General features: G+C 44.1%; 1 protein-coding gene across 1 annotated transcript in view; it reads right to left on the bottom strand.

Annotated features, from left to right (window-relative positions):
* The window catches only part of LOC147889776 (uncharacterized), a 254,000-nt gene that overhangs the window by 15,201 nt on the left and 211,171 nt on the right, over positions 1–27,628 (bottom strand). The window contains exons 12-13 of the mRNA XM_087391512.1: positions 21,607–21,768; positions 21,241–21,314 (exon numbers count right to left, since the gene is read on the bottom strand). Coding sequence (XP_087247638.1) covers positions 21,241–21,314; positions 21,607–21,768 — 236 coding nt within the window. The remainder of the gene's footprint in view (positions 1–21,240; positions 21,315–21,606; positions 21,769–27,628) is intronic.

The raw sequence follows: 27,628 nt of genomic DNA, 5'->3' as shown, positions 1-27,628 counted from the left end.
CTTATGTAATAAAGGTTCTCTGCCTTGAGTACTCCCTCTAAAATGAATGTTTGAAGAGTCAATAAAGGTTCTCTCACTTGGATAGTCCTCCTAAAATGATGTATTTCTTTTATATTTATGGTGTGTGGCTCCATGTTCCTAGTTAGTCCTAGGAGTCATGAGGGGATGTACTGTAGGAGCCATGTATTGGCTTGTTAGGTCTATTTATCGGGCTAGCATGTGAGTTACAGAATGTTGGTGCATTGGTCTCGCAGACCTCTCAGGACCTCTCAGTTGGTCATGCATCCATGCATGATGAGCCTCTCAAGCATGCTAGGTAAGCCTTTCAGTCTATATCATGCTCACTAGCCTCTGAGCCATGCTCACTTGTCTCTGAGTTAGCATGGGAGCCATGTCTAGTTCTAGACCATCATTGCACAGTTCGATGACCGTCATTGTCATGTTTTGTTCTTGGTTCGATTCCAGTAGTCACTAAGGATTATTAAAAAGCGAGCAAGGAAAAGTGAGTGAACCAAAAAAAGTGATCAAGAAAAAGTGAGTGAGCCAAAAAAAACAATCAAAATAAAACAATAATAGATTGACAAATGCTTATTTTAGCAACTGTCTAAGTTCTTCAAAAGTCCATGAGAGAGTTGGATCTATGTCATTGCCAAGGAATCTTAGTAAAGATGCACCCTATCTTTGCTCACTTTTACTCATTCAATTTTTTGTAATCCTCCATAATCAAGTTCTCTCTCTCCACCAACATAAGTGAGATCAACAATGAAATCTTCCACACAAGTCAAAAGTTTCATAAGACTTCTTGAATGGAATAGTCCACATTACATGCATGTGCAAATGCTTGGTTTTTGAAACTCTATTCACTCTTGGAACAAAACCCATGTTTTTCTGTTTGCAAAAAAACCCTTCCTAATGAATCACTCTTACATCCCACCAATCCAACAAAATCTAAAGAATAAGTACACCCCTTTCTTTAAAATGAATTAAATTCTAAAACAAATCAATCTTTGCTTATGCCCCTCTTGCACTTGCTGTAAAGTCTCACCAAATTCTGCATTATTAGCATATTGCACCATCATGTCTTCCAGATCCCTATGATAAGCAATTGTCACATTGTTCACCTAGGGTCTTTGAGAGACAAGGCATCTGCCACTCTGTTTTGAGCTCCCGGAGTATGGACAATCTGAAAATGATACATTGACAGCATGTTTGGCCATTTCATGTGCTTCTCGGAGAGCTTTGTCTGAGTCAAGAAATATCTCAGCCTTTGGTGATCTATCTTAACTGTAAAGTTTGCACCCAAAAGATAATGCTTCCATGTATGGATGGCATGAATTACAGCCAGCAACTCTTTCTCATAAATTCTGAAATATCTCTTTGCATCTCGAAGTCGCCTGCTCTCATAGGCCACTACATGACCATTCTGATGCAATGCAACCCCAACACACTTCCCACACGCATCACAATCCACATCAAATGGCTGATACAAATCTGAAACTATCAAAATTGGCCCTGTGGTCAGCTTTTCTTTTAGTGTGGTGAATGCTTTCTTCTGTGGAATACCCCATCTGAAAGCTGCATTTTTCTTGGTAAGGTCGTGAAGTGGAGCGGCTATATTGGCAAAATGCTCTGTAGTAAGAACACAGGCCTAGGAAACTACGGACTTCATGCACAGTCTTCAGCTCTAGCCATTTCTGAATGGCTTGGATCTTTGCCGGATCCATCCGTACACCATCTTTGGATATTATATGCCCCAAATAATGCATCTCTTCTAGGATGAATTCACTCTTCTTGCTATTTGCATAGAGTTGATGATTTCACAACTCTTGGAAAACTATAGCAAGATGTTCCTTATGCTCTTCTTTGGACTTAGAGAAGACAATCACGTCATCGAAGGAGGTTCCTATGAATTGTCTATAGGGTCAGAAGATACAATCCATCATTCTATTAAAAGTAACCGGCTATTTGTCAATCCAAAAGGCATCACTAGATACTCATACAACCCAAAAGTAGTGCGAAATGCTGTCTTGTGCACATCTTGAGGCTATATACTCACTTGGTGATGACCACTCTTTAAGTCTATTCTACTGAAAACTAAAGCCCCATTTAACTGGTCTAGCACATCATCAATGCACGGAATAGGGAATTTGTTCTTGATGGTCATTTTGTTCAGTGCGTGATAATCAATGCACATACGGAATGAACCATCTTTCTTCTATACAAGCAGTACAGGGGACCAAAATGGAGAGGAGCTGGGCTGATCAACCCCTTGGACAGCAAGTCCTGCACCTCGGCCATAATTTCTTCTCGCTGAGTTGCACTAACTCTATATGGGGGTCTATTAGGTGGCTCACTACCAGGAATGAGTTCTATGCCATGATCTTTAGGTCTCATAGGGGGTAACTCCCTGGGTAAAGCGTCAGAAAAACAATCTTTAAAGTTTTCAAGAAACTGAAATTTATTTTGATCAGTCTTACTCGTTTCAGCATGCATTTCAACATCTCTCTCTTTTATAAAAACCATGTACGCTAGAACTGCAGACTTTATTGCTTTTCCAACTGAACTATTTCATACAATGGGGATAGTCTCTCCTTTATTCATGGCAACCACACGCTGTCTTTTTTCCCTATATACAAATTCCAACACTCTCTCAGGAAGAGTTAACTTCACTTCCTTGCGATGTAACCTAGGCATACACAAAACCACATTGTGATATTTTCGTGGGGAGATGAAGAAGTCTTCCTGGTCCACAGAACTTTGTATATGAAGACGGAGCTTCCCTATCAAGGGAGTGACTAGCACAGGGTCCAAAGAGCATCTAGTCAACATCCAGAGCCCTGCCCTACTCCTCCATCTTTATTCTCAGCCTTAGGGCTAAATCCTCTGATACAAAGTTATCTGTAGCCTCGGGATCAAACAAAATCAGCAGTTGCTGGTCTCCGCCCCATGATAGCAGCAACTCTCGTTCCTTTGGGTTCGACACACGACCCAGTACATCAAGAACTTCTCCCACCATTGGTTTCTGTGGTCCCTGTGGATTCTCTATCTCTTTCCCTTCGGAATTGAAGGCTTTTGTAGGCATTGGGCTGCCACATGTCCCTCTTTGTTGCATCTGAAGCATTTACCCTCTTTTTTGAAAATTTCAATCTGTTCAGGGGTAAGCTATGTTCTTCCCTTATGAGGTTTTTTGTACTTGGTTTCCCCTCATCTTCTGAGGCTGAAATCCCCTCTTCTGAGCCCTGGGAAACTCTCTTGTCTCAAACTTGGAAATCGCTGGCTTTTTATCCCCCAATATTCCTGCTTGTAGTCAAGGCACAGTAGTAGCATCCTACATATACATGAGGCTAGCCACATGTTGAGATATCGAGCTTCACTCATGATATGCCAGGGTGACCGTTGTGTATTTATGTCACCGACTTGTTAGCTGCATATGCGGTTGGTACACCGCCCATGAATAATAGCTGGATGACAGCTATCCTTATCTACTCTAGTTCGTGGCTAAGGTTAGTATGCCACCTTAGTTAGTTGAGTTTGGGTTGAGACCCACATATAGGGTTCTTCTATTTCTTTGTACTAGAGTTCTTTTGGCTTTCACAACTAAGAAGAGGAAAACTGTTTTCAGCCTCCACCTTTGTGTGTATTCCCCCATTGTGTATGTGAGAAAGCCGCAAGTGAGACTACTTCCCTCTCTCCCACTATCTTTACATGGTATCAGAGCCTGGTTCGTGGTAAGGAGCTCAAGTAAGCAAACCAAGTTCGCGGTATCCTGGTAAGAGGACCAATGTTGCTTTCCTTTTTCGAGTTTGGGAGCAAATCTCTGCAGGTAGCACAGCGGAAGTGCAAGAGTGCACTGTCTCAGATTGAGACGCCCTTCGCGGTGTGGCGAGAGGGCAATATATGCCACGAGAAACGGCAAAGCCCTTGGTGACTTTATTTTTCTGATTCGAGGCCATTTCGGGGCCCGTTTTGAAGGCGGAAGTTCTTCGCAGGCACTCAGAAAAAAAGGCCTTGTTTTTGCTGTGCGACCACTGCTCTGCAGGTCGGTGAAAAGTTGCTGCAGAAATTGCATTGTATGCCTGTGCACAGAGATATTGGGAGTTGCAGAATCATCCTTGTTGCCTGTTGATGCAAAATCGTCACTAGGAAGTGACTGTGTGGTCAAATACCACTTTCGTCAGTTTTACAGATCTGCCCGTGTGAGGCAAAAGCTGTGTTTTTTGCAGTGACATAATATTTTGCAGTGTTCTATAATGGCGTCTGATTCTCTTTCACAGATTGTCACTGAAAAGCTTGACAAGAACAACTTCCAAGCATGGAAGTTTAGAATGACGAATTTCCTTATGGGAAAAGGCTATTGGGAGTTCATTACAGGAAATGAAGAAGAACCAGTTCTTCCTAATGTTCCCAATCAACAGGAAATGCAGACATTTAAAGGATGGCATGAGAGAGCCAAAAAAGTTATGTACTGGCTGTCTATCAGTATTTCAGATTCTATGATTGTGCATATTCAAGATGCAAGTACGCCAAAGGAGGCATGGGATACTTTGGCAAAAATGTACAGCACAAATACACAAGCCAGGAAAATGCAGCTCAAGCAGGAGTTGCACAATGTGCAGAGAGAAAATATGAGTATCAATGACTACCACATGAAGGTGAAGAAAATTGCAGATGCACTTGCTTCCATTGGGTCGCCAGTGGAAGATGATGATCTAGTTTCTGTGACCTTGAATGGTCTAGGAAAGGATTATGCAGAGTTCCGGACATCCATTACCGTCCGTGAAAAATTTCCTGATTTTGAGGAGTTATTTGCTCTTCTAATTTCTGAAGAGCAGAGAAATGGTGGTACATATTCTTCAGGAGGAACTTCAAAAGAAACTGTCTTCTACTCAATTGCTGGAAGAGGTAGAGGCAGAGGTAGAGGAGGCCAATCCGGAGGCCGTGGTAGAAATCAAAATATGCAGCAAACTCAAGAAAACCAGTCCTATGGAGGAGGACGTGGTAACTCTAGAGGCAGGGGGAGCCAAAGAGGCCGTGGTGGATGGCAGAGAGGCCAAAATGCAAACAGCAATGTTGAATGCTACTACTGTGGTGAAATGGGTCATATGGCTAAAGACTGCTACAAAAAGAAGAATGACATTATGAATAGAAAATTGCAGCAAGGCAATTATGCATCTTCTAGGAGACAAGGTGATGACAGAAATGAGCATCTATTTATGGTGTAGCACATGACCAATTCTGTGACAAGTACAGAAGAACGAAATGATGTGTGGTATGTTCATTCAGGTGCGTCAAACCACATGACAGGTCATGCAGAATGGATGCAGGATGCAAGGAAAATGGAAAAACCAGGATTTGTGGAGACTGGTAATGATACTGCACATCCTATTGTGTAGATTGGTAAAATTCCTTTGTCTATGTAGGATGGGAAAAAGAAATACCTGTCTGATGTATTTCATGTCCCAAATATCACCAAGAACCTGGTTTCTGTTGGTCAAATATTGAGCAGGGCTTGCAGGTCAGATTTAATCCTCATGGATGCTTTGTTGAGGATATGAAAAATAACGATCGCTTGATAACAAAAGGAAAGAAGAAGGGCAGGATGTTTACGTTGGATGCGGACATGCCTGAATTGAGTGCAGCAATGTTTGCACATGGGAACGGTGTAGTTGCAGATATTGACATTTGGCATAAACGCATTGTTCATGTTAATGTACAGCGACTTAAATCAATGCAGGCCCAAAATATTGTTGCAGAATTGCCTAAATTCAAGGTTGCAGAAATGCATAAGGTATGTGAAGCCTGTCAATTTGGAAAACAGGCAAGGAAACCATTTCCTAGGCATGTTCAAGAGAGTAAGAAGCCATTGGAATTAATCCACTCTGATGTGTGGACTACTAAAGCTGCATCTATTGGAGGTTGTCATTATTTTGTCACTTTTATTGATGACTACAGTACAAAAGTTTGGGTGTATTTTATGAAAAAGAAAAGTGAAGTGTTTGGGCACTTCAAAGCTTTTAAAGCTATGGTTGAAAAAGAAACAGGCTTGCAAATAAAATGCCTAAGGTCAGATGGAGGGGGAGAGTACCTCTCAAATGAGTTTGCAAGGTTCCTGCAGGAGCATGGCATAAAGCAGCAATATTCATGCAGTCATATCCCACAGCAAAATGGACTTGCAGAAAGAAAAAACATGCATATTGGAGAGGTATCTCGGGCCATGCTAAATGAAAAAGACCTGATTATTATTGGGCTGAAGCAGGTGCTACAGCAGTTTACATAATGAACAGGACTCCCACTGCAGCAATACATGGCATGACGCCAGAGGAGATGTATACTGGTAGGAAACCAGATATTTCTCATTTGAAAATTTTTGGTTGCATTACCTATGTTCATGTGCTAGATGAGTTGAGGTCCAAGTTGGATCCAAAAGCTGAAAAGTGCATCTTTATTGGTTATTCTCTGCAGCAGAAAGGGTATAGATGCTATAACCCTTCTACTCGTAAGTTTACAGTGAGCAGAGATGTTGTTTTTGATGAGATGAGCAGCTGGTATAAACCAGTAAATGTGATTCATGATGTAGATGCACATAATGGTAATGCTGCACAGAATTCACAGCAGCAATCACAAAATATTAGTGGACCTGTAGTGTCCTCTAGCAGTGGTTCACATACTTCGCCATGGACAGGCAGATTGAGGTCAGGAGAATCTCCTAAAAGCAATGCAGATAGTGGTACGCAGGTATCACGAAAAGGAAAAGAGAAGGTAGATCAGCCCATGTTTGATGTGAATGCAGGTCACTCTTATGTGGATGGTGAATCCAGTGGCTCAGAACAGAGCATTGATGATGAGTAGGGTATTCCTTCTGTTGTTACACCTGGAGTAAGGAAGACCAGGGATGTTTTGAGAGCACCTGGAAGTGAGCCTATTTTGTGCAGGTCTACCAAAGCTAGATATCCTGTGGATAGGCTGAAATATGATGGATTTACAGCCACTCAATATGCCTGTATGGTCAAAGTGATACAGGAACCAGAACCCACGAGCAAGCCATGGGAAACGAAAAATGGGAGAAAGCCATGGATGAAGAAATGGATGCCTTGGAAGCAAATGCTACATGGGAATTTGTGCCTTTGCCTAAAGACAAGAATGCAATTGGCTGTAAGTGGGTTTATAAGGTCAACCACAATGCAGATGGTTCTGTGAACAAATACAAGGCAAGATTAGTAGTCAAGGGGTATGCACAGACATATGGCATTGATTATGAAGAAACATTCAGTCCGGTTGCAAGGATGGCAACTGTAAGAGCAGTCATTGCTATGGCTGCATCAAAGGGATGGTCTTTACATCAGATGGATGTAAAGAATGCTTTCTTGCATGGTGATTTGCAAGAAGAGGTCTTTATGGAGCAGCCACCAGATTATGTTCATGTTGTTTATCCTGAGTTTGTTTGCAGGTTGAAGAAAGCCTTGTATGGCTTGAAGCAAGCACCTAGAGCATGGTCTGACAAGATAGGACAGTATCTTGTCACTATTGGCTTTCACATTTCCAAGGCAGATTTCTCACTTTATGTGAGAAAAACAGAGAAAGGTATTATGCTGCTTGTCATTTATGTTGATGATTTGATCATCACAGGTGATAGTCATAAAGATATCCTTCATGTGAAAATGCTATTGAAGCAGAAGTTTGAGATGAAGGATTTGGGAGAGCTGCGTTATTTCTTGGACATTAAGGTGATTAGATCGCCAAGTGGGATACAGCTCTTGCAGAGGCAGTATGGATTGGACATGCTGTCCAAATATGGGATGACAGGCTGTAAGCCTATTTCAGTTCCTTTGGAGCAGAATGTGAAGCTGAGCGCAGATGCAGGAGGTGAGCTTCTGGAAGGCCCTACTATGTACAAACGCATAGTAGGAAGTTTGATTTATATGACTATTACCAGGCCAGATTTGAGCTATGCTGTTGGATTGGTAAGTCAGTTTATGTAGGCTCCAAGGAAACCGCATTTGGATGCGGCTAGACGCATACTCAGGTATGTGAAGTCCACATTGCAGTATGGACTATTTTATGAGGCTGGGGTTCAGATACACTTGCATGGATACACTGATGCTGATTGGGCTGGTAGTATTTCTGATAGACGATCTACCAGTGGATATGTGTTCTCTTTTGGGAGTGCTGCAGTCACTTGGAGCAGCAAGAAACAGCCTACAGTTGCCTTGTCGAGCACAGAGGCTGAGTACAGGGGTGCAGCAATGGCTGCATGTGAGGTAGCTTGGTTGCATAAGCTACTTTATGATATGCATCAGTCTACAGATGGGCCAGTTGTCATTTATTATGACAACATGAGCAGTATACACTTGGCAAATAACCCAGTCTATCATGCTAGAACAAAGCACATTGAGGTGCATTATCACTATGTGCGGGAGAAGGTTTTACTAGGTCTTATTGATGCCAAGCCTCATACATAGACCTATCAAAGCTCCCACAATACATCCCCCTCTTGGCTCCAGGGATTAATGAGGGACATGGAGCCACACATGACAAATATAAAATCAATACATCATTTTAGGAGGATTATCCAAGGCTGAGAACCTTTATTGACACCTCAAACATTCATTGTAGAGGGACTAGTCAAGGTAGAGAACCTTTATTGACCCCAATCATAGAAAAATATATTTCATTAATTTTATGCATACCAAGGGCAGAGAACCCGTACATGACCCCAAGTAGCTGCTGCACATAAGAGTGCACATCCCGATTATGTCGGTGAAGAATATGGCGAGAATGCCCCGAATGATATGTCGATGTTGGCCATGGGAGCAGCTACAAGGAGCAATCACATGATGACTCTCAAAATGTCCTGATGTGAGTCACCAAGATCGGAGTAGAGCCTCTAAGCCACGTCTTGTTGACCAAAGTCAACACTCTCTCACCAAAGTCAACGCTTTGGTTCTTTGGTTAACTGTGATCAACCATCTTGGCTAAAGCCAAAACTTCCTAACTGGCTTACTTAACTGAGGTTAAGTCAATGCTTTGACCAAATAAATATAATATGAAGAACAATTAATCATGATCAATAAATAGTCAACTAGAACTTTGACTTGGTAACAAAGGTGATGTTGATCATCCTAGTAAGATAGGGGTACTCTTGGACAAGGCTCTGTGGCTGCCATGATTGTTCATCCTTAGGTAGTCCTCTCCATCTGATGAGGTACTCAATGTATACCTTATTACACAATACTCTATCTCTGAGACCCACAATGGGCTCAAGGACATAAAGGATATAATCTTCATCCACAGATGGCAGCTCTAGAAGTATGTGCACATGCTGGCCTATATGTGGTTTCAAACAAGACATGTGAAACACATGGTGGATCTTGGAGGTGCTCAATAGTTCCAATTGATATCCTATTTTCCCAATCTTGCAGATGATATGTAAGGGCCATAATACCGATGAGCAAGCTTTGTATTGGTATTACCCTTCAATGAAGCATAACGATTTTTGTAGAGATGAAAACACACATAATCCCCTTCCTTGAAAACCAAGTGTCTCCTATGTTTGCATATTTCTTCGGCTTGCCTGAGGCATCTTGCATATGTTAGGAAATGGAGTAAAGTTGAGTGAGTTTTATGTGTGTTTTAGTTTGGTGTGTCCTATGGATGTCACGTGTCATATTGGGAGATATCCCATATGCACTTTGGTATTCTAGTGTCTAGTGTCTAGATTATATGAGGGTGTACTTGTGATGTGTGTCACATCATAGGAATCAACATCAAGCTTTCTCAATTAAGTCTTTCATTGATTTGGTTCTTCTCTTTCAGTTCTTTCCATTTCCATTTCCACCATTAGTTATATTCTTTGCTTTCCTCTTCCTCTTCCTACCCTACCTCCTCTCCCTACGCCTTTATGCTTCAACATATGGTATCAGAGCCAGCTCTCCTCTCTTCCTTTCTCCTTGCTTCTCCAAGAAAATGAGGTTGAGGGAGGCCAAAGGAATCTACTCTCTCTCTTTCCTTGCAGAGAGTACACCCTAGCCTCCTCATTCCATTCTCCTCCTCATCATACGTGGCCGCCAATCTGCTTCGCCTTCTTCTCCTTCATCGCTTCAACTGATTCGTGGCTCCTGCTATGTGGGAAGAAGATGCATTCAAGCTGATTCATGGTCGATGCTGCGTGGAGCTGATTCATGGCTGCTGCTGCGGAGCTAACTCATAGCTGCGTTGGTTGCTGCGTGGAGACCTTGTGATTGCTGTGTTGGTTGCAGCGTGCAGACTTCGTGTTGTTGCATTGGTTGCTACGTAGAGATTTCAAGGGTGCTGCGTGGAGACATGGCTATGCTCGTGAAGCTGTAAAGTGTCGTTTGGAGGCTGTTTCCAGACTATTCGTGGCATGAAGAATCTCGGGCATCATGTAGCTGGTCATCATTTTGCTGCTACTTGCTGAGTTGGGGATAGAAATTCAGCGATTTCCATCAAGCGTTAAGGTATGCAATATTTCGCTTCTTTCCTACTTCACATTTGCTAAAATGGAGTCTTCTAAGTCTACTACTATCATTGAGAAATTCTCTGGCAAGAACTTTCCCACATGACAAACCAAGATGAGGCTTTTTCTTATGAAGGAAAGTGCGTGGAATGTTGTTAGTGAAAACGACAAAAAGCCTTTAACAAATGAGAAGAAAATTCTACAATGGGAAAATATCAATGACAGTTCTTGCTATTATTGGTTTGGGTCTGTTTGATGAAGTTATTCATCACTTAGATTTTGATTACACTGCACAAGAATTGTGGGAAAAGCGAGAATGTCTGTTTGGTAACAAAATTATCAACTCCAAATTGTTTCTCAAACAAGCATTCTTTAAGCTTCAAATGAAGCATGAAGGCTCAATGCACATTTGAATCTCTTATCACCCAACTTGCTGCATTGAAGGCCCCTGTTGGGGAAGAAGATCAGGTTGTTGTCCTCCTTTTCAACATTGAGGATATTCCTAAATATCATGACATTATTCCAACACTTCATGTGGCACATGATATGAAATTTGATGAGATGGTTGCAATGCTCATTGATCATGATAGAAGACATAAGGATGACCATACCCATGAGGAAGTGGCATTATATTCTAAGGGCAAAAACAAATTCAAGCCTCTCTAGTGTACGTATTGTAAATACAGAGGATCATTGTTTTCAAAAGCTTGCTAAGCAACAATCTAAGAACCATGCTAACTTGGTTGCAGCTGTCACTAGTGAAGAAGAAGAAAAAGAAGACATTCCGACACCAAAAGAGGTAGATAAGGATGATGATCTTGTTTTCTAAATCTGTCCCGTGAGTCATGGGTACTCTGCCCTGGGTATTTTCCCAAAAATGATTGTAATAATCTCATAATTCTTTGTCTCCTTGAGTCAATAAAGGTTCTCATCCTTGGATAGTCCTCCTAAAATTATGTATTGCTTTATTATGTGTGGCTCCATGTCATTCATTAGTCCCATTTTGGAGCCAAGAGGGGATGTATTGTGGGAGCCTCTTTGTATTGGTCTTTGATGGGTCCTTTTATTAGGCCTGTCCGAGTTCCAGGATGTTGGTGTAGCCCCTAGATCTATGAGCTGGTCATGTAGCCATTCTAAGACATGAGTCTCCGAGTCGTGTTGAGTGTCAAACCATGAGAGTATTTGGGTCAACCTCTGAACATGCTTAGACTTTAGCCTCTGAGTTACATGGGGTGCACAGATTAGTAGATTACATGTGGGAGCCTCTTTGTATTGGTCTTTGATGGGTCCTTTTATGAGGCCTGGCCGAGTTCCAGGATGTTGGTGTAGCCCCTAGATCTATGAGCTGGTCATGTAGCCATTCTAAGACATGAGCCTCCGAGTCGTGTTGAGTGTCAAACCATGAGAGTATTTGGATCAACCTCTGAACATGCTTAGACTTTAGCCTCTGAGTTACATGGGGTGCACAGATTAGTAGATTCCATCATTACCATGTTTTATTCTTGGTTTCATTCCAGTAGTCCCTCACCTTTCCTCCATCAGGAGGTGTTAGGAAATGCAGTCAAGTTGAGTGAATTTTATGTGTGTCCTATGGATGCCACGTGTCATATTGGGAGATATCCCATATGCACTTTGGTATGCTAGTGTCTAGTGTCTAGATTATATGAGGATGTACTTGTGTTGTGTGTCACATCATAGGAGTCAACATCAAGCTCTCTCAATGCAAGTCTTTCATTTGTTTAGTTCTATTATTTCTCTTTTAGTTCTTTCCATTCCCATTTCCATTAGTTGCATTCTTTGCTTTCCTCTTCCTCTTCCTACCCTACCTCCTCTCCCTACTCCTCTATGCTTCAACAACATATTCTTTTTAGACAATTGTAGAAGAGCCTCCATCCTCTCCAAGTCATCTCATGCTTGCTGGTTTTTATCTGCAATTGAGGAAGGCATTCCCACTTTGCATCCATACATTGCCTCAAATGGGCTCATTCCAATAGAGAAATGTGTAGTGTTGTTATGGAGAAATTCAGCAGGTACAAGCTACTTATCCCATGACCTATGAGTGTCATGACAGACATGCCTCAGGTATTCCTCTACCCATTTATTCACCTTTCAGATTGACCATCAGTCTCAAGGTAGTATGTAGTGCTAGGGGTGAGTTAAGTACCCATTGTTTAAGTAATTCCTGTAAAAAATGACCCATAAATTTTGCATCTCTATCACTGACAATTTCCTAAGGGAATCCATGCTGGTTCAACACATGATCAATGAATTGCCAAGCAACCCGTTGATACACTCTCCTATTCTAGCCTCTACTGCAGATCACGGAAGCAGCACCATGATTCTCCTCCCAGCCAAATCTTGCTAAGGCTCACGAGCCAGACAGAGATCTACGTTAAAAATCACATGAATCAATTTCTTCTCTTCTCTCTCTAGCCTTAGCAAACCCCAAATCCCTAGATAGATCTAGATGCCACATGTTATCTATATAGGGCCTTCCTAATGCAACATTTCACCCCTCTCTTGGGATGCATTTAATTCCTTGCCCCTAGGCACAATCTTAGCACTAGGCCCTTGGTCTCAGATCTATCTAGTCTGGTGCTATCAGCCCTCACCTAGGACCTTGACATTAAATCCCTCCCGATCATTTACATGAAGCGCAAACACATATATTACAGAGATAGATCCTATAAGGGAAATGTCGACTGATTCTTCCGAGGTCATGCTACCTCGGCTAGAGCGTAACATTCCTTCCCTCTTCAGACATCAACGTCCTCGATGATAAAGTCTGGGAACACTCTCCGCAACTGATATACGGATTCCCAGGTAGCATCGGATAGAGGCTGACCATGCCATGCAACCAACACCGTGGGTATCTTTCGATTTCGTATTTGCATTGTTTCTCGGTCCAAGATTCTTGTTGGTTTGCGCCTTGTAATATCCTCTATCTCCTGAAACAAAACCACACCTTCGATTAGTGAGTCACCTGTATGTAAAAATTTCTTTAAACGTGAAACATAAAAAACCGGGTGCACCTTACACCCCTGTGGCAATTCTAATTTATAGGCTACACTGCCTATTCTCTTTAGAATTAACCACGGCCCACAGTATCGAGGTGATAACTTAGCACACTCTCCTGAAGTCAACGACTTCGAGTGCGAAGGAATTCTGAGAAAAACTTTTTCTCCTTCTTCAAATACTCTTATAGACCGATTTTCATCCGCATACACCTTGGCTCTATCCATAGCCTGGCGGATATTAGCTCTCGCAAGTGCTAGCATCTCCCGCATCTGAACTACAAAGTTCGCGGCACTAGGCACTTTCTGAGGTACTCCAACTATAGTTGGATTAGCTGGCCTATAACCATAGTTCAGCTCAAACGGACTGAACCCAGTAGATGAATGTTTCCTATCATTGTAGGCAAACTCCAACAATGGCAACCACTTGTCCCATGTATGTTGCCTCAATGACACATATGCCCTCAGCATATCCTCTAAAGTCTGGTTGACTCTCTCCGTCTGACCATCCGTCTCAGGATGATCCCCACTACTCATTCCTAACTCAGTCCTCAGTGTCTCGAATACCGCTGTCCAGAAATGACCGGTAAATCTGACATCTCTGTCTGACACTATGGATCTAGGCAATCCATGCAGACGAAATATATGTCTAATGAACAAATCCGCCACTTGCGGGGCACTAACAGACTCTCTAGTCGGAATGAAGTGAGCCATCTTGGTTAGACGATCAACCACCACAAGGATAAAATTATACCCTCCTTGTGTTGCAGGTAGCCCTACAATAAAATCCATGGAAATGCTCTCCCACTTACTTAGTGGTATTTCCAAGGGCTGTAAAAGTCCGGGTGGTTTCACCCGCTCGGCCTTACTTACCTGACACGAGAAACATCGTGTCACATATTCATGAATATGCTTTTTCATCTTTGGCCAAAAGAAATCTCGCTTCACGAGATCATATGTCTTCTCGACACCTGGATGTCCCGCACACGGGCTATCATGGCATTGTCGAATGACTCTCTGCCTGAGATCATTCTGACCAGGTACTACAACCTTGCCATTTCTAACTAGCATACCATCCCTTATGGTATATCTTGCATAAGTTTGGCCTTTCCTGGATGCCAGGTCATCCTTTTCATTTTCCCCGGGTTTTAACACATGAGCTTTAGGCCATAAGCTCTAGACAAACTCGTCCACCTTTTGAGTTTCTCTGATCTCGGTCATTAGAGCACTCTCTAATACCGTGAAACTCAGGTTGTGCATAATGCGAGACAACGCATCAGCTACCTTATTGTCTTTTCCTCTTCGGTACCGAATCGTTAGATTAAACTCCTGCATGAGCTCTGCCCACCTAGCTTGGCGGCCCCTCAAGTCAGGCTGTTTACAAAAATGTTTCAGAGTATCATGATCCACATCCACATAAAACTCTGAACCATACAAATAATGCCTCCATGTTTTCAAAGCATGGATAACTGCATACAACTCCAATTCATGAGTTGGCCAATTCCTTTGAGAGGGAGAAAGCTTCTTGCTTTCAAAGGCTACTGGCCTTCCCTCTTGAAGGAGAACTGCTCCTACCGCAATGCCACTTGCATCGGTTTCTAGGAACAACGGTTTCTGGGAATCAACTATTTTTAACACCGGTCCTGAGACCACAGCTTGTTTTATGGTGTTAAAACTTTCCTGTTGATTCTATCCCCAAACAAAAGGTACTTTATCTGAGGTCAGATCAGTCAATGGCGATACTATTCCGGAATATCCTTTGATATGCCTTCTATAAAACTGAACAAATCCCAAGAATGATCGCAACGTGGTCAGACTCTGAGGGATTGGCCAAGTTAGTATCGCAGCCACTTTCTTCGGATCCATTTCTACCCCCTGTGGAGTAATTATGAACCCTAAATACTCAAGCCTAACCATACACAGTATAGTTTTCTTTTTATTCACATAAAGACTGGCTTTCCTCAAAGTACTGAACACTATCCTTAAGTGTTCACGATGTTCAGTAACACTTTTACTGAATATCAGGATATCGTCAATAAAATGTACTACGAACTTTTCGATATACGGACGTAGTAAATCGTTCATAAGCATGACGAAGGTCGCTGGAGCATTGGTAAGTCCGAAAGGCATTACCAAAAACTCATAATGACCAAACCTACTCCTGAAAGCGGTTTTATGCACATCCTCGGCTCTAATCCGGATTTGATGATAGCCGCACTTAAGATCTATCTTACTGAAAAATCACGGCTCCATGTAATGCATCTAGCAAATCATCAATCCGAGCCATCGGATACCTGTGCTTAACAGTGATATTATTCAATGCTCTGTAATCTATACAGAGGCGAAATGTATCATCCTTTTTCCTCTTTAATATCACTGGCAAAGCAAAAGGTGAGAAACTTGGTTGAATCTGCCCCAACTTGAGGTATTCTTCCAATTGTCTACGCACCTCCGCCTCTTCAGTAAAACTCATTCTATAGGGAGGTCTATTTACAGGTTCTGCCCCTGGGATCAGTTCAATCTTATGCTGAACTTTCCGCTCTGGAGGTAACCCATAAGGTAGTTCATCCCTAAAACATTCAGAGAACTCCTCTGTTATAAGATTAGCCAGCTTGGCCATCTCACCACTTTGCGTAACATCAGTGCTAGTCGAAGAATCATTCACCGACTCTACCGATGCTGTGCAAAGGTACAAAAACTCTACTTGAGCCTTTCTGATTTCCATCACGGAAACCAACGGTCCCTGAGGTATATCTCTTTCATCTCGCAAGACATAAAGCACATCATTCATCTTGAATTGATATACGTGCTTTTTCCAATCAATGGCTGGATTCTTCCTAGAATGCCACGCCATTCCCAAGGCTATATCCGCATGAGCAAGCTTGGTTATTTCAAAATCAAGCTTCTCAGCATAGTCCTGAATCCGAAGCTCCAACTGGGTAACCCTTTGATCCCATACTTCAGTTGAACTTCCATCGGCCATCCTGACTGTATACGCATAGTCAGATGGACTTGTCTTTAGTTTCAGCCTCTTCACGAGCTTGGAGTTAATCACATTGTGAGTTGACGCTGAGTCAAACAACACAATGACATCATGACTGGCCACTTGCCCTTTCATTTTAATTAACTCCGTATCATTGAAGGCTGTATACCCCGTTGTTGCGGGCTTAAATAGGATGTTATCAGGTGCACTCGTCACTAACTTAGCAACAGACACACAGAACAAACAAGGTACTAACCTCTGAGAAGATCCCGCTAGCTGAATCTGCATCTCTTCCGCTCTGGGACTTCCCTGAATCTCCACGTCGCACTCTGAGATCACCATCTCAGCCATCCGACGATCTTTATTACGTGGACAATCTCTCCACTGATGAGGTTGAAGGCAACCAAAGCATAAGCCTTCTCTCCTCGCTTTTTCCCGCTGTTCTGGGTTCAAGGGAGATTTAGACCAAGCCCGGGCTGCCATTGGAGTTACTTTCCTCTTCACTCCAATGGTGGTACTTGGTTTAGGAGTTTCAGCTTGTCTCGCCTGCTTGGCTTGACCACTCGGCTGCGAACCACTCCCTCTACTGGCCCACTTCTTCTTAAACCCAGACTTCTTCGGATACCCATACTGGGTTCCGACCTGTGCAAACCCACTTGGCTTGCTGCCCTTGGCATCCTCGTAGTTCAGGGCTATAGCTATTGCATCATCTAGCGTGTTCGCGTACTTAGCCCGAACTTCCATTTTTATTCGATCATTCAATCCAAATATGAAATCTTTCACTTGGATTGATTGAGGCAGGGGTTCGTCAACCTTCATTACACTCTCTCGAAACTTATCAGTGTATTCTGCCACTGATAAATTTCTCTGACGAAGGTTCCTATATTGATCCCAAGCTCGGGATGCCTCGTCAGGAGGTAAGAAGTGTTTCCTGAACTCTCTTTTAAACCCCTCCCAGGTAGTGGATGCTATGCCATCTTTTTGTTGTTTAATCCACCACCGATCCGCTGCCTCACTAAACATGTGGGTGGCCTCGCGGATCTTTTTGATGTCATTTCTGATCTCACAAATGGCGAACGCCTCGTCCCATTTGTGTAACTAGGTCTCAATGACATCGGAGCTACGGTCGTTCATCCGACCATAATACTTTTCCGGTCTGTAATTGGCAATATTTGGCACTTTAGCCTTCCTAGGCTCGACCGTATGGACACTAGACTCCAGTTCCATTGGAGCCTTACCCTTCTCTTCTCGAGAAGGTCTGGCAGACATACTCTGTAACGCTCTCCTAAGTTCAGATTGCCCTGCGTTGGCTTGTAATTGCTGCGCTAACAACTGTTGCAAGGCATCCTCCAACAATGCAATCCTGCCAGATAAAGTGTGAGCTACTGGGCGCGATCCCTGCTGGGTCGGCCGGACTCCTGATTCACCAGGGTCCCTCCTGGAAGCCCCTTCTTCTGCTTCCATTTAGTTCAATAGGTGTTTTGTTTTGGGGTTTTTTTTTTTTTTTTAAAAACACCCCTAGAACACTGTAATCACAAGCTGACACAATTCAGTGTACTGACACTCTGAACACAATTCCCTATACTAGGGAATTCCTGCAATCCCACATTCACACTGATCAAGCATTTAATACAGGCATATATCACAAATGCCGCTCTTCCCTATACTAGGGAAATTTCTGCAGTCTAAAGCACACAGGCATATCCTCAAGCATAATCTGTCCTTGCTATAGCATCATAAACTGCGACCTCTGCTAAACCACAAAAGTCTAACTGCTTCTGACAAAACAGGAATAACGAAAACCAAAAGGGAAAATAGATAAAGTGCTCCCTGGAAACTCCCCGCAATTCGAATCCCGTAGCTTGCAGCCTGCACGTACGGCCTGCTCTCAGCTCTCACAAGTCATCCGTACTCTGACTGTATATGCGACAGAGAAGCAGTCGACAGCTGTTACCAACAGCTCTCCACGGGCTTCTCTATGCACCGAATAGCCTCCCGCAAGGTCACCTCGACAAAATAACGATACCTTCTACCAGCGACCACCGAACACAAACAGCAGTCGAAGACCTTTGTCAACGAACCTCTGTCAGGCCCGATCAAGCTATGATCAGTGCGGGAGGGCTACGCTCAGACACGTCGTCGTAGTCCATCGCATGGAGGTCATAAGTAGCAGGACCCTCCTGCGCTCTTCATCCCTCGTTTCGTCGAGTCACCTGCGTGTCCCGTTCCATGCACGTCACATTTCCTTGCCAGGCTTTCCGTTGATCCGCAGTCAATCACAGACTGCCCACGTCGAAGGACCTTCCTATCTCTCAATACTTGCTTGCGTAAGCCCGTTCGTAGGTCAGCGCGCTGCACAGCGCCGTTGCGATCAACGCATCGCCTCACCAATAATCAGGAATCTCCACGTGAGCGCCAATCCTCACGGACATCGTCGGCAGCGTTGGATCTCCTTCGACGCTGGTCTGATATTTTGCAGCCTTTTCACTTGCCTAGCCTGTTCAAGGCCCTACGCTCCTCTTCGTAGCCTTCTTCAGTACGTCACCCGTCCCTTGCTCTCTCCACAAGGCTCTGATACCAATTGATACACTCTCCTATTCTAGCCTCTACTGCAGATCACGGGAGCAGCACCATGATTCTCCTCCCAGCCAAATCTTGCTAAGGCTCACGAGCCAGACAGAGATCTACGTTAAAAATCACATGAATCAATTTCTTCTCTTCTCTCTCTAGCCTTAGCAAACCCCAAATCCCTAGATAGATCTAGATGCCACATGTTATCTATATAGGGCCTTCCTAATGCAACATTTCACCCCTCTCTTGGGATGCATTTAATTCCTTGCCCCTAGGCACAATCTTAGCACTAGGCCCTTGGTCTCAGATCTATCTAGTCTGGTGCTATCAGCCCTCACCTAGGACCTTGACATTAAATCCCTCCCGATCATTTACATGAAGCGCAAACACATATATTACAGAGATAGATCCTATAAGGGAAATGTCGACTGATTCTTCCGAGGTCATGCTACCTCGGCTAGAGCGTAACACCCGTGATGCTGAATATCGGGTCTTAATGAGTACGAACTGGGCTTGTTTTGTCAACCTATCTACAACATAAGAGAATAGTAAGCATGATAGACCCACAAGAACATATTTATTACCTACAGCAGGAAATCCGGAGCTCAAGCTCAGACTTGCAGCTCTAGAGAGGAAAACAAATGCATGGGAAGAACAAGGAAAACATGAAATCATTCACTAAGTACTGCAGATACACAATACAACAGCACCCACACCACAGATGGTAGCTAAAGTCTAGAACTTGGCTCCAACTCAGCTCCAATCAGTGAAACAATAAATAATCGCAACATTGGATACTAAAGTCAACACATCGGATGTATATGAAGTAGTACAAGAATAGGAAAAGAGGGTAGCTAATGCACGATTCATATGCATAAGGGGGCTACTAGAGGGCTGGTTTGAAGGAAGTCAAAAGAAAAAGCTGGAAAATATCATGGAAAGAACCCCACAAAGAAATAGAGTGCGATGCTGAAGATGTAATAATGGTTTGGCATTTTCAGCCACCTTCTTGGCATTTTCATGCTTCACATGCTGTAATGATCCCCTTAGCGCTCAAACTTATGTATCAGTTTCTTTCACTTTTTTTCAGGGGAAAAAAGAAGGTACATATATGGCTTAATTTTGAATGTGTGCAAGAAGCTTTGGGTTTTCTGAAACTTCAACAAGTCTCCTTTTCGGGCGAAGAAAGAAGGTACATATGTTAATATGTGAAACTTTGGTTTTTCCAAAACTTCGGCCTGTTTTTTGAAACGTTATGAAACTTTCGAACAGCTCAACATTCGAAACTTTTCTAGTGACTATATGTAGAACACACAAGGGAGGCCTTCTCTCTCATGCTCAATATGACAGGGGTGTCTGCTAGCCCCCAACCTATTCGTCTTTGTCATAGAGGCTATAGGATATGATCTCATATCGAAAGGGGTAGGGATGTGCCTCTTAATTCAGCAAGAGGAGGAGCTTCTGGAATTTTGTGGAGGGGTCGATAGGCTAGCTTGAAGAGGCTAAGACTCCTTCTAGAGCAGCATTGTCCACCCTTGAGGGCCAAGATCAATTGGCACAAAACAGTGGGCTCCTTTACTGATACAAAAAGCTCTCTCACATAGGTAGAGACCCCTTGGATTTCAATAGATCCCCAAGGATCAAATCGCACATTCCCTAACGTGCTAGGTAACGGATATGTTACTAAGAGAATCGATTTTCCTGCAGCAATCATGTTACTACAGATCATCACCTTTCCTACTAAGAGATCATGTCATAGATTTGGTTGCATATCATACACACCCTGTGTAGCCAACAGTTGAGATACACACACACACATGCTTCAGAGCTGCCAAAGATCAGGTATCTGCCATTCTTAGGGTACCATCTTTACACTTTCACAGAGTATGGAATCAGTTGCATTATCATCCACTTCGATAAATGTATGTGAAAGGAATGCCCCCTATTTTAACAGATTTTTAGTAAAACATCCGTGTTTAATGGAAACAGAATTTTCTTAAGTGCTGATGATTTCTATTAGCCTTTGCATGATGCTTCCGAGCATTATTTACTGGTAGAATTTACTTTCAGGTGTGTACACATGTGATATCATTGCTGGACATCTCCGAACAGCTGTAACAGATGCATATGAAAGGATCAAGATTACACCTCAGAATCTCAGAAATCATTAAGGAGAAAATGCAGAGTATAAAGTCTACCGGGAAGGTGCCCCATATAGTAACACAGCCTATACAATAACTCCTTTTGCAACTTGAAACCACTCTCCAACAGCCTGGATACAAGAAATAATACATTGATAATATGTAAATCATCTAAACAAAGCATACATATATATGGATTATTCAAAAACATTAACAGATAATATCACAAAGGATGTCGACCTTCCATGGTAATGATGGTAAGAAAATAGCTATTAATAATGGTGGCCACAAAAGCAATATATATGTTAGAAGATCTTATGATAAAGCTTGTTCTGAGACTAAAATAAACAAAAGAACTTCTTTTCATCTATTTTGATAGAAGTTATACAGAGCTTCAGTCGTCTCAAGCTTGTAAATACTCACTCTTTAAGATGATGAATAAGGACTTCCATCAGTGGATCATCGTCTCTTTGATTGCTTACAAATGAGCATACCCTTATGTAGAAATTACTGATTGACTCTACTTCAGGAAGAAGAGGCACCGACGTTGGTCTTTTTCCAATTTGATTTTCCTCAGCTAGCTTCCTGAAAGATAATCGTTACTCTAAAGTCAATAGAGCTTTTTCCATACCCATCTTATATAGAAATACAAAAGACAACACAATTGACAACCTTGGTCACACAAAGTGCTGTCATAGAAAGCTAGGTTAAGTAGACAAACATAAATATGTTTCAGAACTGTCAGCCAACATTTAGACCATAGAAAAATGTAATGAAAAAGGCCATAGCAGCATACTATAAGACAATAAGAAGAGAAATGATGAGTGTGACCTAGTTGTTTTGTGATTAGGCCCCGTCATCTTGGGAAAATGTAGGCTGAAAGATAGGAATGTGGATCGATGGGGCACATCGGTGGCTCTTTGTTTCTTATTAGGCCCCGTCAACCCAGTACAACATAGGTTGAAAGATAGGAATGTGAAGAGAGGGGGCATATTGGTGGAGATTAAATGTGATGTATTCTTACTGTAACTCCTATTTGCTGCCCCCTCTTGAGTCTCGCAATCTTCAAATATCTGTCCCACTGGCTCCTAAAACTGTGAATGAAGACTAGCCAAATAAGTGAAACTCTTTCTGTCACCTACAAGATCACGTCTTGACCTACTTGCAACATGCACAGAAAATCTCAAAAGTAAGATGCTGGAATTAATCTCCCAAAGGCAATCCTTTGTTGAGGCTATTGAGAAAGCAAGGACCCAAGGTTTATATGGAAGAAAATATGGAAGGGATAAGAAATTGTAACTAAAGGTCACAATGGAGAAAGTTCAATCAAATGGTTTAGTTCATTAAGTAAAGCACCCCCTAAGGTCCCTACGCTCCCTCAATAGAGTAAACTAATAGCAACAGGCCATAGATGCAAACTCTAAAGGCACATGGTGGAGAGGGAGAAAGAAAGAAAGAAAGAAATTTTATTAGAGTCTTAGGAAGACCGATGGGTCTATGAGACTGAAAGAAAACCTGATACAAATCACAGCAAGGGTGGAGCTATTGAAATGAGCATCATCACCCGTGCTGAATCCTAAGTTTGATCATACATAATCAAATACATTTGGATGTAACAATGGAAAGAAAAGGATTGGAGCGGAGCGGAATCCTCCGTATGTCATGTCGCCCTGGCTGGTGCATAGCCGATGATGGGACGCTGGTGTCCGTCAAGGGGTGCCGTGCGTCTCGGTCTCCTGGACGAGGCTCAATGCAAGACCAGAGCCACCGTGACTCCTGTGGGACGTATCCCGGGTCTAAACAATGACGGGAGGTCCCCTAGAGTGATCTGTGTGTCTCCTCGATGTCTCGTGTGTCGTGCTGTGATCGTCGAGTCGAGGTCTCTGTCACGTCTGCAGCTAGAGACTGGATGATCAATGTCACTCGATGGGAAGAACTATGTGATCCTGCTCTGAGAGGTGTCTGATGATGTGGCCAAGCCCCCTCACCTGAGTAAGTACTCTCTATGTACTCTATGTTTGACTCCCTTGTGAATGAAGGCCGTGAGGCATCTCTGATCTGGGTAGGCGAGGAATTTGCAAAGGAGCCCAGAGCCGTCTCTGAAGAGGCAATGGTAGCGACCTCGGATCTCGTAGTACACTGGGCACCTGAAAATAAAATGCTCCTCCGACTCAACCTCCTGACAGTCGCATAATATGCATAAGCGATGCTCCCTGGGAATCCCCTCTACTCTGCCGCTCTCTATGCGGAGGCGGTGTGGTGATACCCGCTGTAGAAACTCAGCTTCACTAGAAGCTCCCTCGGCTCCAACCAGGTCCTAAAGGTGTGTAGCTGCAGGAGATCCTCTTGAATGACCTGGTTGGTATGTGGCCCAATCGGGATGGTGAGTGGGAGTACCGGAGGGGCATCTAAACTGTACTGAAAAGGAGGTATCCTATCGATGTGGAACCCTAGTCGCACAAACCACCTTTGAGTCCGTGCATACCAGCATCGCTCGTCTCCCTCTGTTACCAACCTCATGGAAGAATCGAGAGCCAACCATGGCAACCTCTGTCTCCCTGATGTGCAATCCCCATATGATCTAGCCGGTGCAGATATGTGATGGTCTGAAAGGCTGCATCTAGCTGGAGTGGAGAAGCACCAAACTCGGCCTGAATGATGTGATGTGGTGCAGACGGTTTTCCTTGGATCATCCGTGAGAGCGTTGGAGTGTCGCTAGTCGAGCATGTGAATGTCTGAAGCGAATGACTAGGGGCTGCTCTCGGTTGGGATCTCTCCCAACACGCCATGCTCCCTCTATGCCATGGTCGGGGCCCCCATGGTGGTGGTCACAAAGGTGATCTCCTCCTCCATGGGCGTTGTAGTGGTGATGGTGCTGTCTCGAGTGATCCCTCGTATCCGGATGTTGACCTTCGAAGCCCTCTGCTGCTGCTCCTGTATGGCGGCTGAAATGGTTGCCTTTGCGGGCTCCCATTTCGCCACATCCACCCATCTAGTCATCTTTGCTATAGCCGACTGTATCGTGGCTATCTGTGCATCCATCTCTGTGACTAGGGTCCCTCAAGGCGCTATTCTGAGGGTCCCGAGCTCCTCTCGAAGCTATGTGATGTTGTGTCTGAGTCCCTGGATAAGGGTGCCCTGCTCGTGTATAATGCGGGCCTGCTCCTGGGTGTATCGGGCCTGCTCTGCCTGACGGGTCCGGATGCTGTGTATCTCAGCCAATAGGGAGTCCCAAGCATCTGGCGGGGGCCTAAGATGTCTTGGTTCAGGTGGGAACTAGATCTCGAGAGAGGTTGGAATGAAGGTGGGCTGCTGAGGTTGTACTAAGGGTGGGGACAACATGATTTGGGCAGGGGAGTGATATGTAGGAGTAGCGAGGCCGGACGAGGTGATGAAGGGTGGCTGACTGAGAGGTAGAGGTGATACGAGGGGAAAGTACTGTGGAGCCATGGCTGGTGGGGCCAGTGGTGAGGCTATTAGAGAGGAGACCTGTGATGATGATGCAGGAGAGGGGGAGGAGAGAGGTGGCGTAGATGATGAGGCGGATGATGGTGGTGAAATAGTGGTGGTAACCATAGAGGTCGAGGATGTGGTGAGCCGCATGGGCTTTGGGTGGGCCCCTTTCTTCTGGGCCACGGTGCTGTCCACTGTCCAACCGCTCTGGTTGCTGCGTTTGTTGAAGTCCTCCAGATTGAGTTGCTTTTGTGTTTTCACCTTGTCACCGTTCCCCTTCCCCATCCCCACGCGTATGCAAATTTGGATCGAGGGGTCTCCTGCCTAGTCTCCTGTCCTCATCCCCATGTTCCCTTCATTATGGGGGCAAAGAAGGGACTGCAGGAGGTCGAAGCTTTTTTTTATTATTAATTTTTTATTTAAAAAAAAGGGGGGGGGGGTAGCGAGGGGGTACGGAGGGGGTAGCAGGGGGGTTAGTGGAGGGGGTAGCGGGGGGTAGAGAGGGGTAGCGGAGGGGGTAGCGAGAGGGGTAGCAAGGGGTAGCAAGAGGGGTAGTGAGGTAGTGGGGGGGTAGGGAGGTAGCCGGGGGGTTAGCGAGAGGGGTAGCAGGGAGTAGCGAGATGTGGGGGGGTAGCGAGGGGGTTAGCGAGGGGGTAGCAAGGGGGTAGCAGGGGTAGCGGGGGGGGTAGTGGGGGGAGGTAGCTGAGGTAGCAGGGGGGGTAGCAGAGGTAGCGGGAGGGGGTCGCCAGGCAGCAGTAGCTCATTAGGGGGGTAGGTGCCTCAGTCGCGCCAGCTCCTAGGAGCTATGCGAGGTGCAAGATGCCTCCCAACAATGACGGGGAGAGAGGGAGTAGGGGGTAGGGAGGGGGTAGCGAGAGGGAGCAGGGGGTAGGGAGGGGGTAGTGGGGGGGTAGCGGAGGGGGTAGAGAAAGAGAGGGTAGGCTAGGGAGATAGATAATGATACTCAAAGAGAGGCATAATGAAATGGAAATGAAATAGCAAGAGCAATGAAAAAAATGAAAGGACTCACATGTGGACACATGACCAAAGAGCTTGTAGGCTTGATACTTCATTGATTTGACACTAGACAAGTACAGCTCTTATATAGACCACACACACACATACGAACACGAATGCATATGGGATAACTCCCAATGTGAAACGTGGCATCCATAGGACACACTAGACTAGAACTCACACTAGAACTCACTAGAACACACCAAACTGACTCAACTTGGCTTCATATTCTAACACCCCCCCATGATGGCAAGGTGAGAGACTACTTGAATGAAACCAAGGACCAGAACATGACAATGACGGTATCCACTACTCTATGCAATGTCTGAACTAGACAAGGCTCTCATTCTAACTCAGAGGCTGAAGTCTGAGCATGGTTCAGAGGTCGGCGGGGATTGAGCACTCGCATGGCTTTACGTCCCAAACATGACTCAAAGGCTCATGTCTCAGCATGGATGCATGACCAACTTAGCGGTCTAGGAAACCAATGCGCCAACATCCTAGAACTCATATGCTAAGCCTGATAACTAGATCCTATCAATGCCAATACATGGCTCCCACAGTACATCCTCCCCTAACTAACTAGGAACATGGAGCCACACACCATAAATATAAAAGAAATGCATCATTTAAGGAGGACTATCCAAGGCAAAGGACCTTTATTGACTCCTCAAATATTCATTTTAGAGGGACTACTCAAGACAGAGAACCTTTTTTACTCAAACACATAAAAAAATATTTCATTCATTTAATGCATAGCTAGGGCAGAGAACCCATAAATTATCTCCAAGTGGCTGCCCGCACAAATGTGCACATCTCTCAATCGATGAGGTATGGCGATGATGAGTATGGCGAGGATGCCACGAAAGGTATGTCGATGATCATGGGAGCAGCTACAAGGAGCAATCGCATGATGACTCTCAAAATGTCGCTATGTGAGTCACCAAGATCGGAATAGAGGCTCAAATTTGAGCAATTATGCCCAAAGAAGGCAAAATGCCTAAATGAGTATACAAAATTAGAACGAGGTTACATGAATTTGAAGAAAACCCCAAAGAAATTTACAAGTCAGAAGCTTCAATGATGCTCAAATCAACTTTGTGACCACCAATGGGAGTCCGAATGAAGACGGTAGCAGAGGCAATCTATGGCGGGATCAAGTGCAGATTTTTGGCGTGCATCCCGAGGGCAGTAGAGCTGCAAATGGCACGATAAACAAGGCTGGAGCAGCTACTGTTGGCAGCAGTCCCGAGGCTGATGGCGAGGGTAGGAGCATGAGCAACAATCCCGAGGGTAGCAGCTCCAAGGCGGACGGGCAGGTATGGCTATACGGGCAGGTATGGCTATACGGACAGCTTGGTAGAAGCATACGGAGGGCTGGTATCGCGGATCAGCAGGCCTGTTGTATGTGCAACAGTCCGTACAGTCCGTAGGGCTGTATGGCTGATTTGGAGCTGATGGCGATGCTAAAGGAGCAGCCGATGGCGAGGCATAGGTCAGGGCTGAAGGGGTAGCTGATGACGAGGAACCATGGCGAGGCTAAGAGCAGGAAGACTCTACCTTGGAGAAGAGGGGAGCTTATGGGATAATTCCCAATGTGACACGTGGCATCCATAGGACACACTAGACTAGAACTCACACTAGATCACTAGAACATACCAAACTGACTCAACTTGTCTTACTACTGGCATGTGTTTCAAAGTTTTCTTTTGATTGAATATCATAGACTTGTTATACATGCCTCTAGGTTCCCTACATGGGGATATGAGCATATGTATTTCAGGTCTAGGTCTCATAGGTATTTTTGGCGGTTTTGTAAATGCTAATAAATCTTTCTTATATTCTTTCTCTCTAGCTTGCCCTAGTGGAGACGTCCCAACTTCTACTCCAACACAGCCGTGGATAACTAGGGCTTGTGTGGTATGTACTGTGTGTATTGTAGGAATTACAATGCTATGGATGTTAGTCAACTATC

This window comes from Dipteris shenzhenensis, chromosome 20 (assembly GCF_047967505.1).
Source record: "Dipteris shenzhenensis isolate YYH24624 ecotype China chromosome 20, Dip_SZ_1.0, whole genome shotgun sequence".
Taxonomy (NCBI): Eukaryota; Viridiplantae; Streptophyta; class Polypodiopsida; order Gleicheniales; family Dipteridaceae; genus Dipteris; species Dipteris shenzhenensis.
The sequence above is the reverse complement of the archived record's forward strand: the minus strand, read 5'-3'. Positions and strand labels throughout refer to the sequence as shown.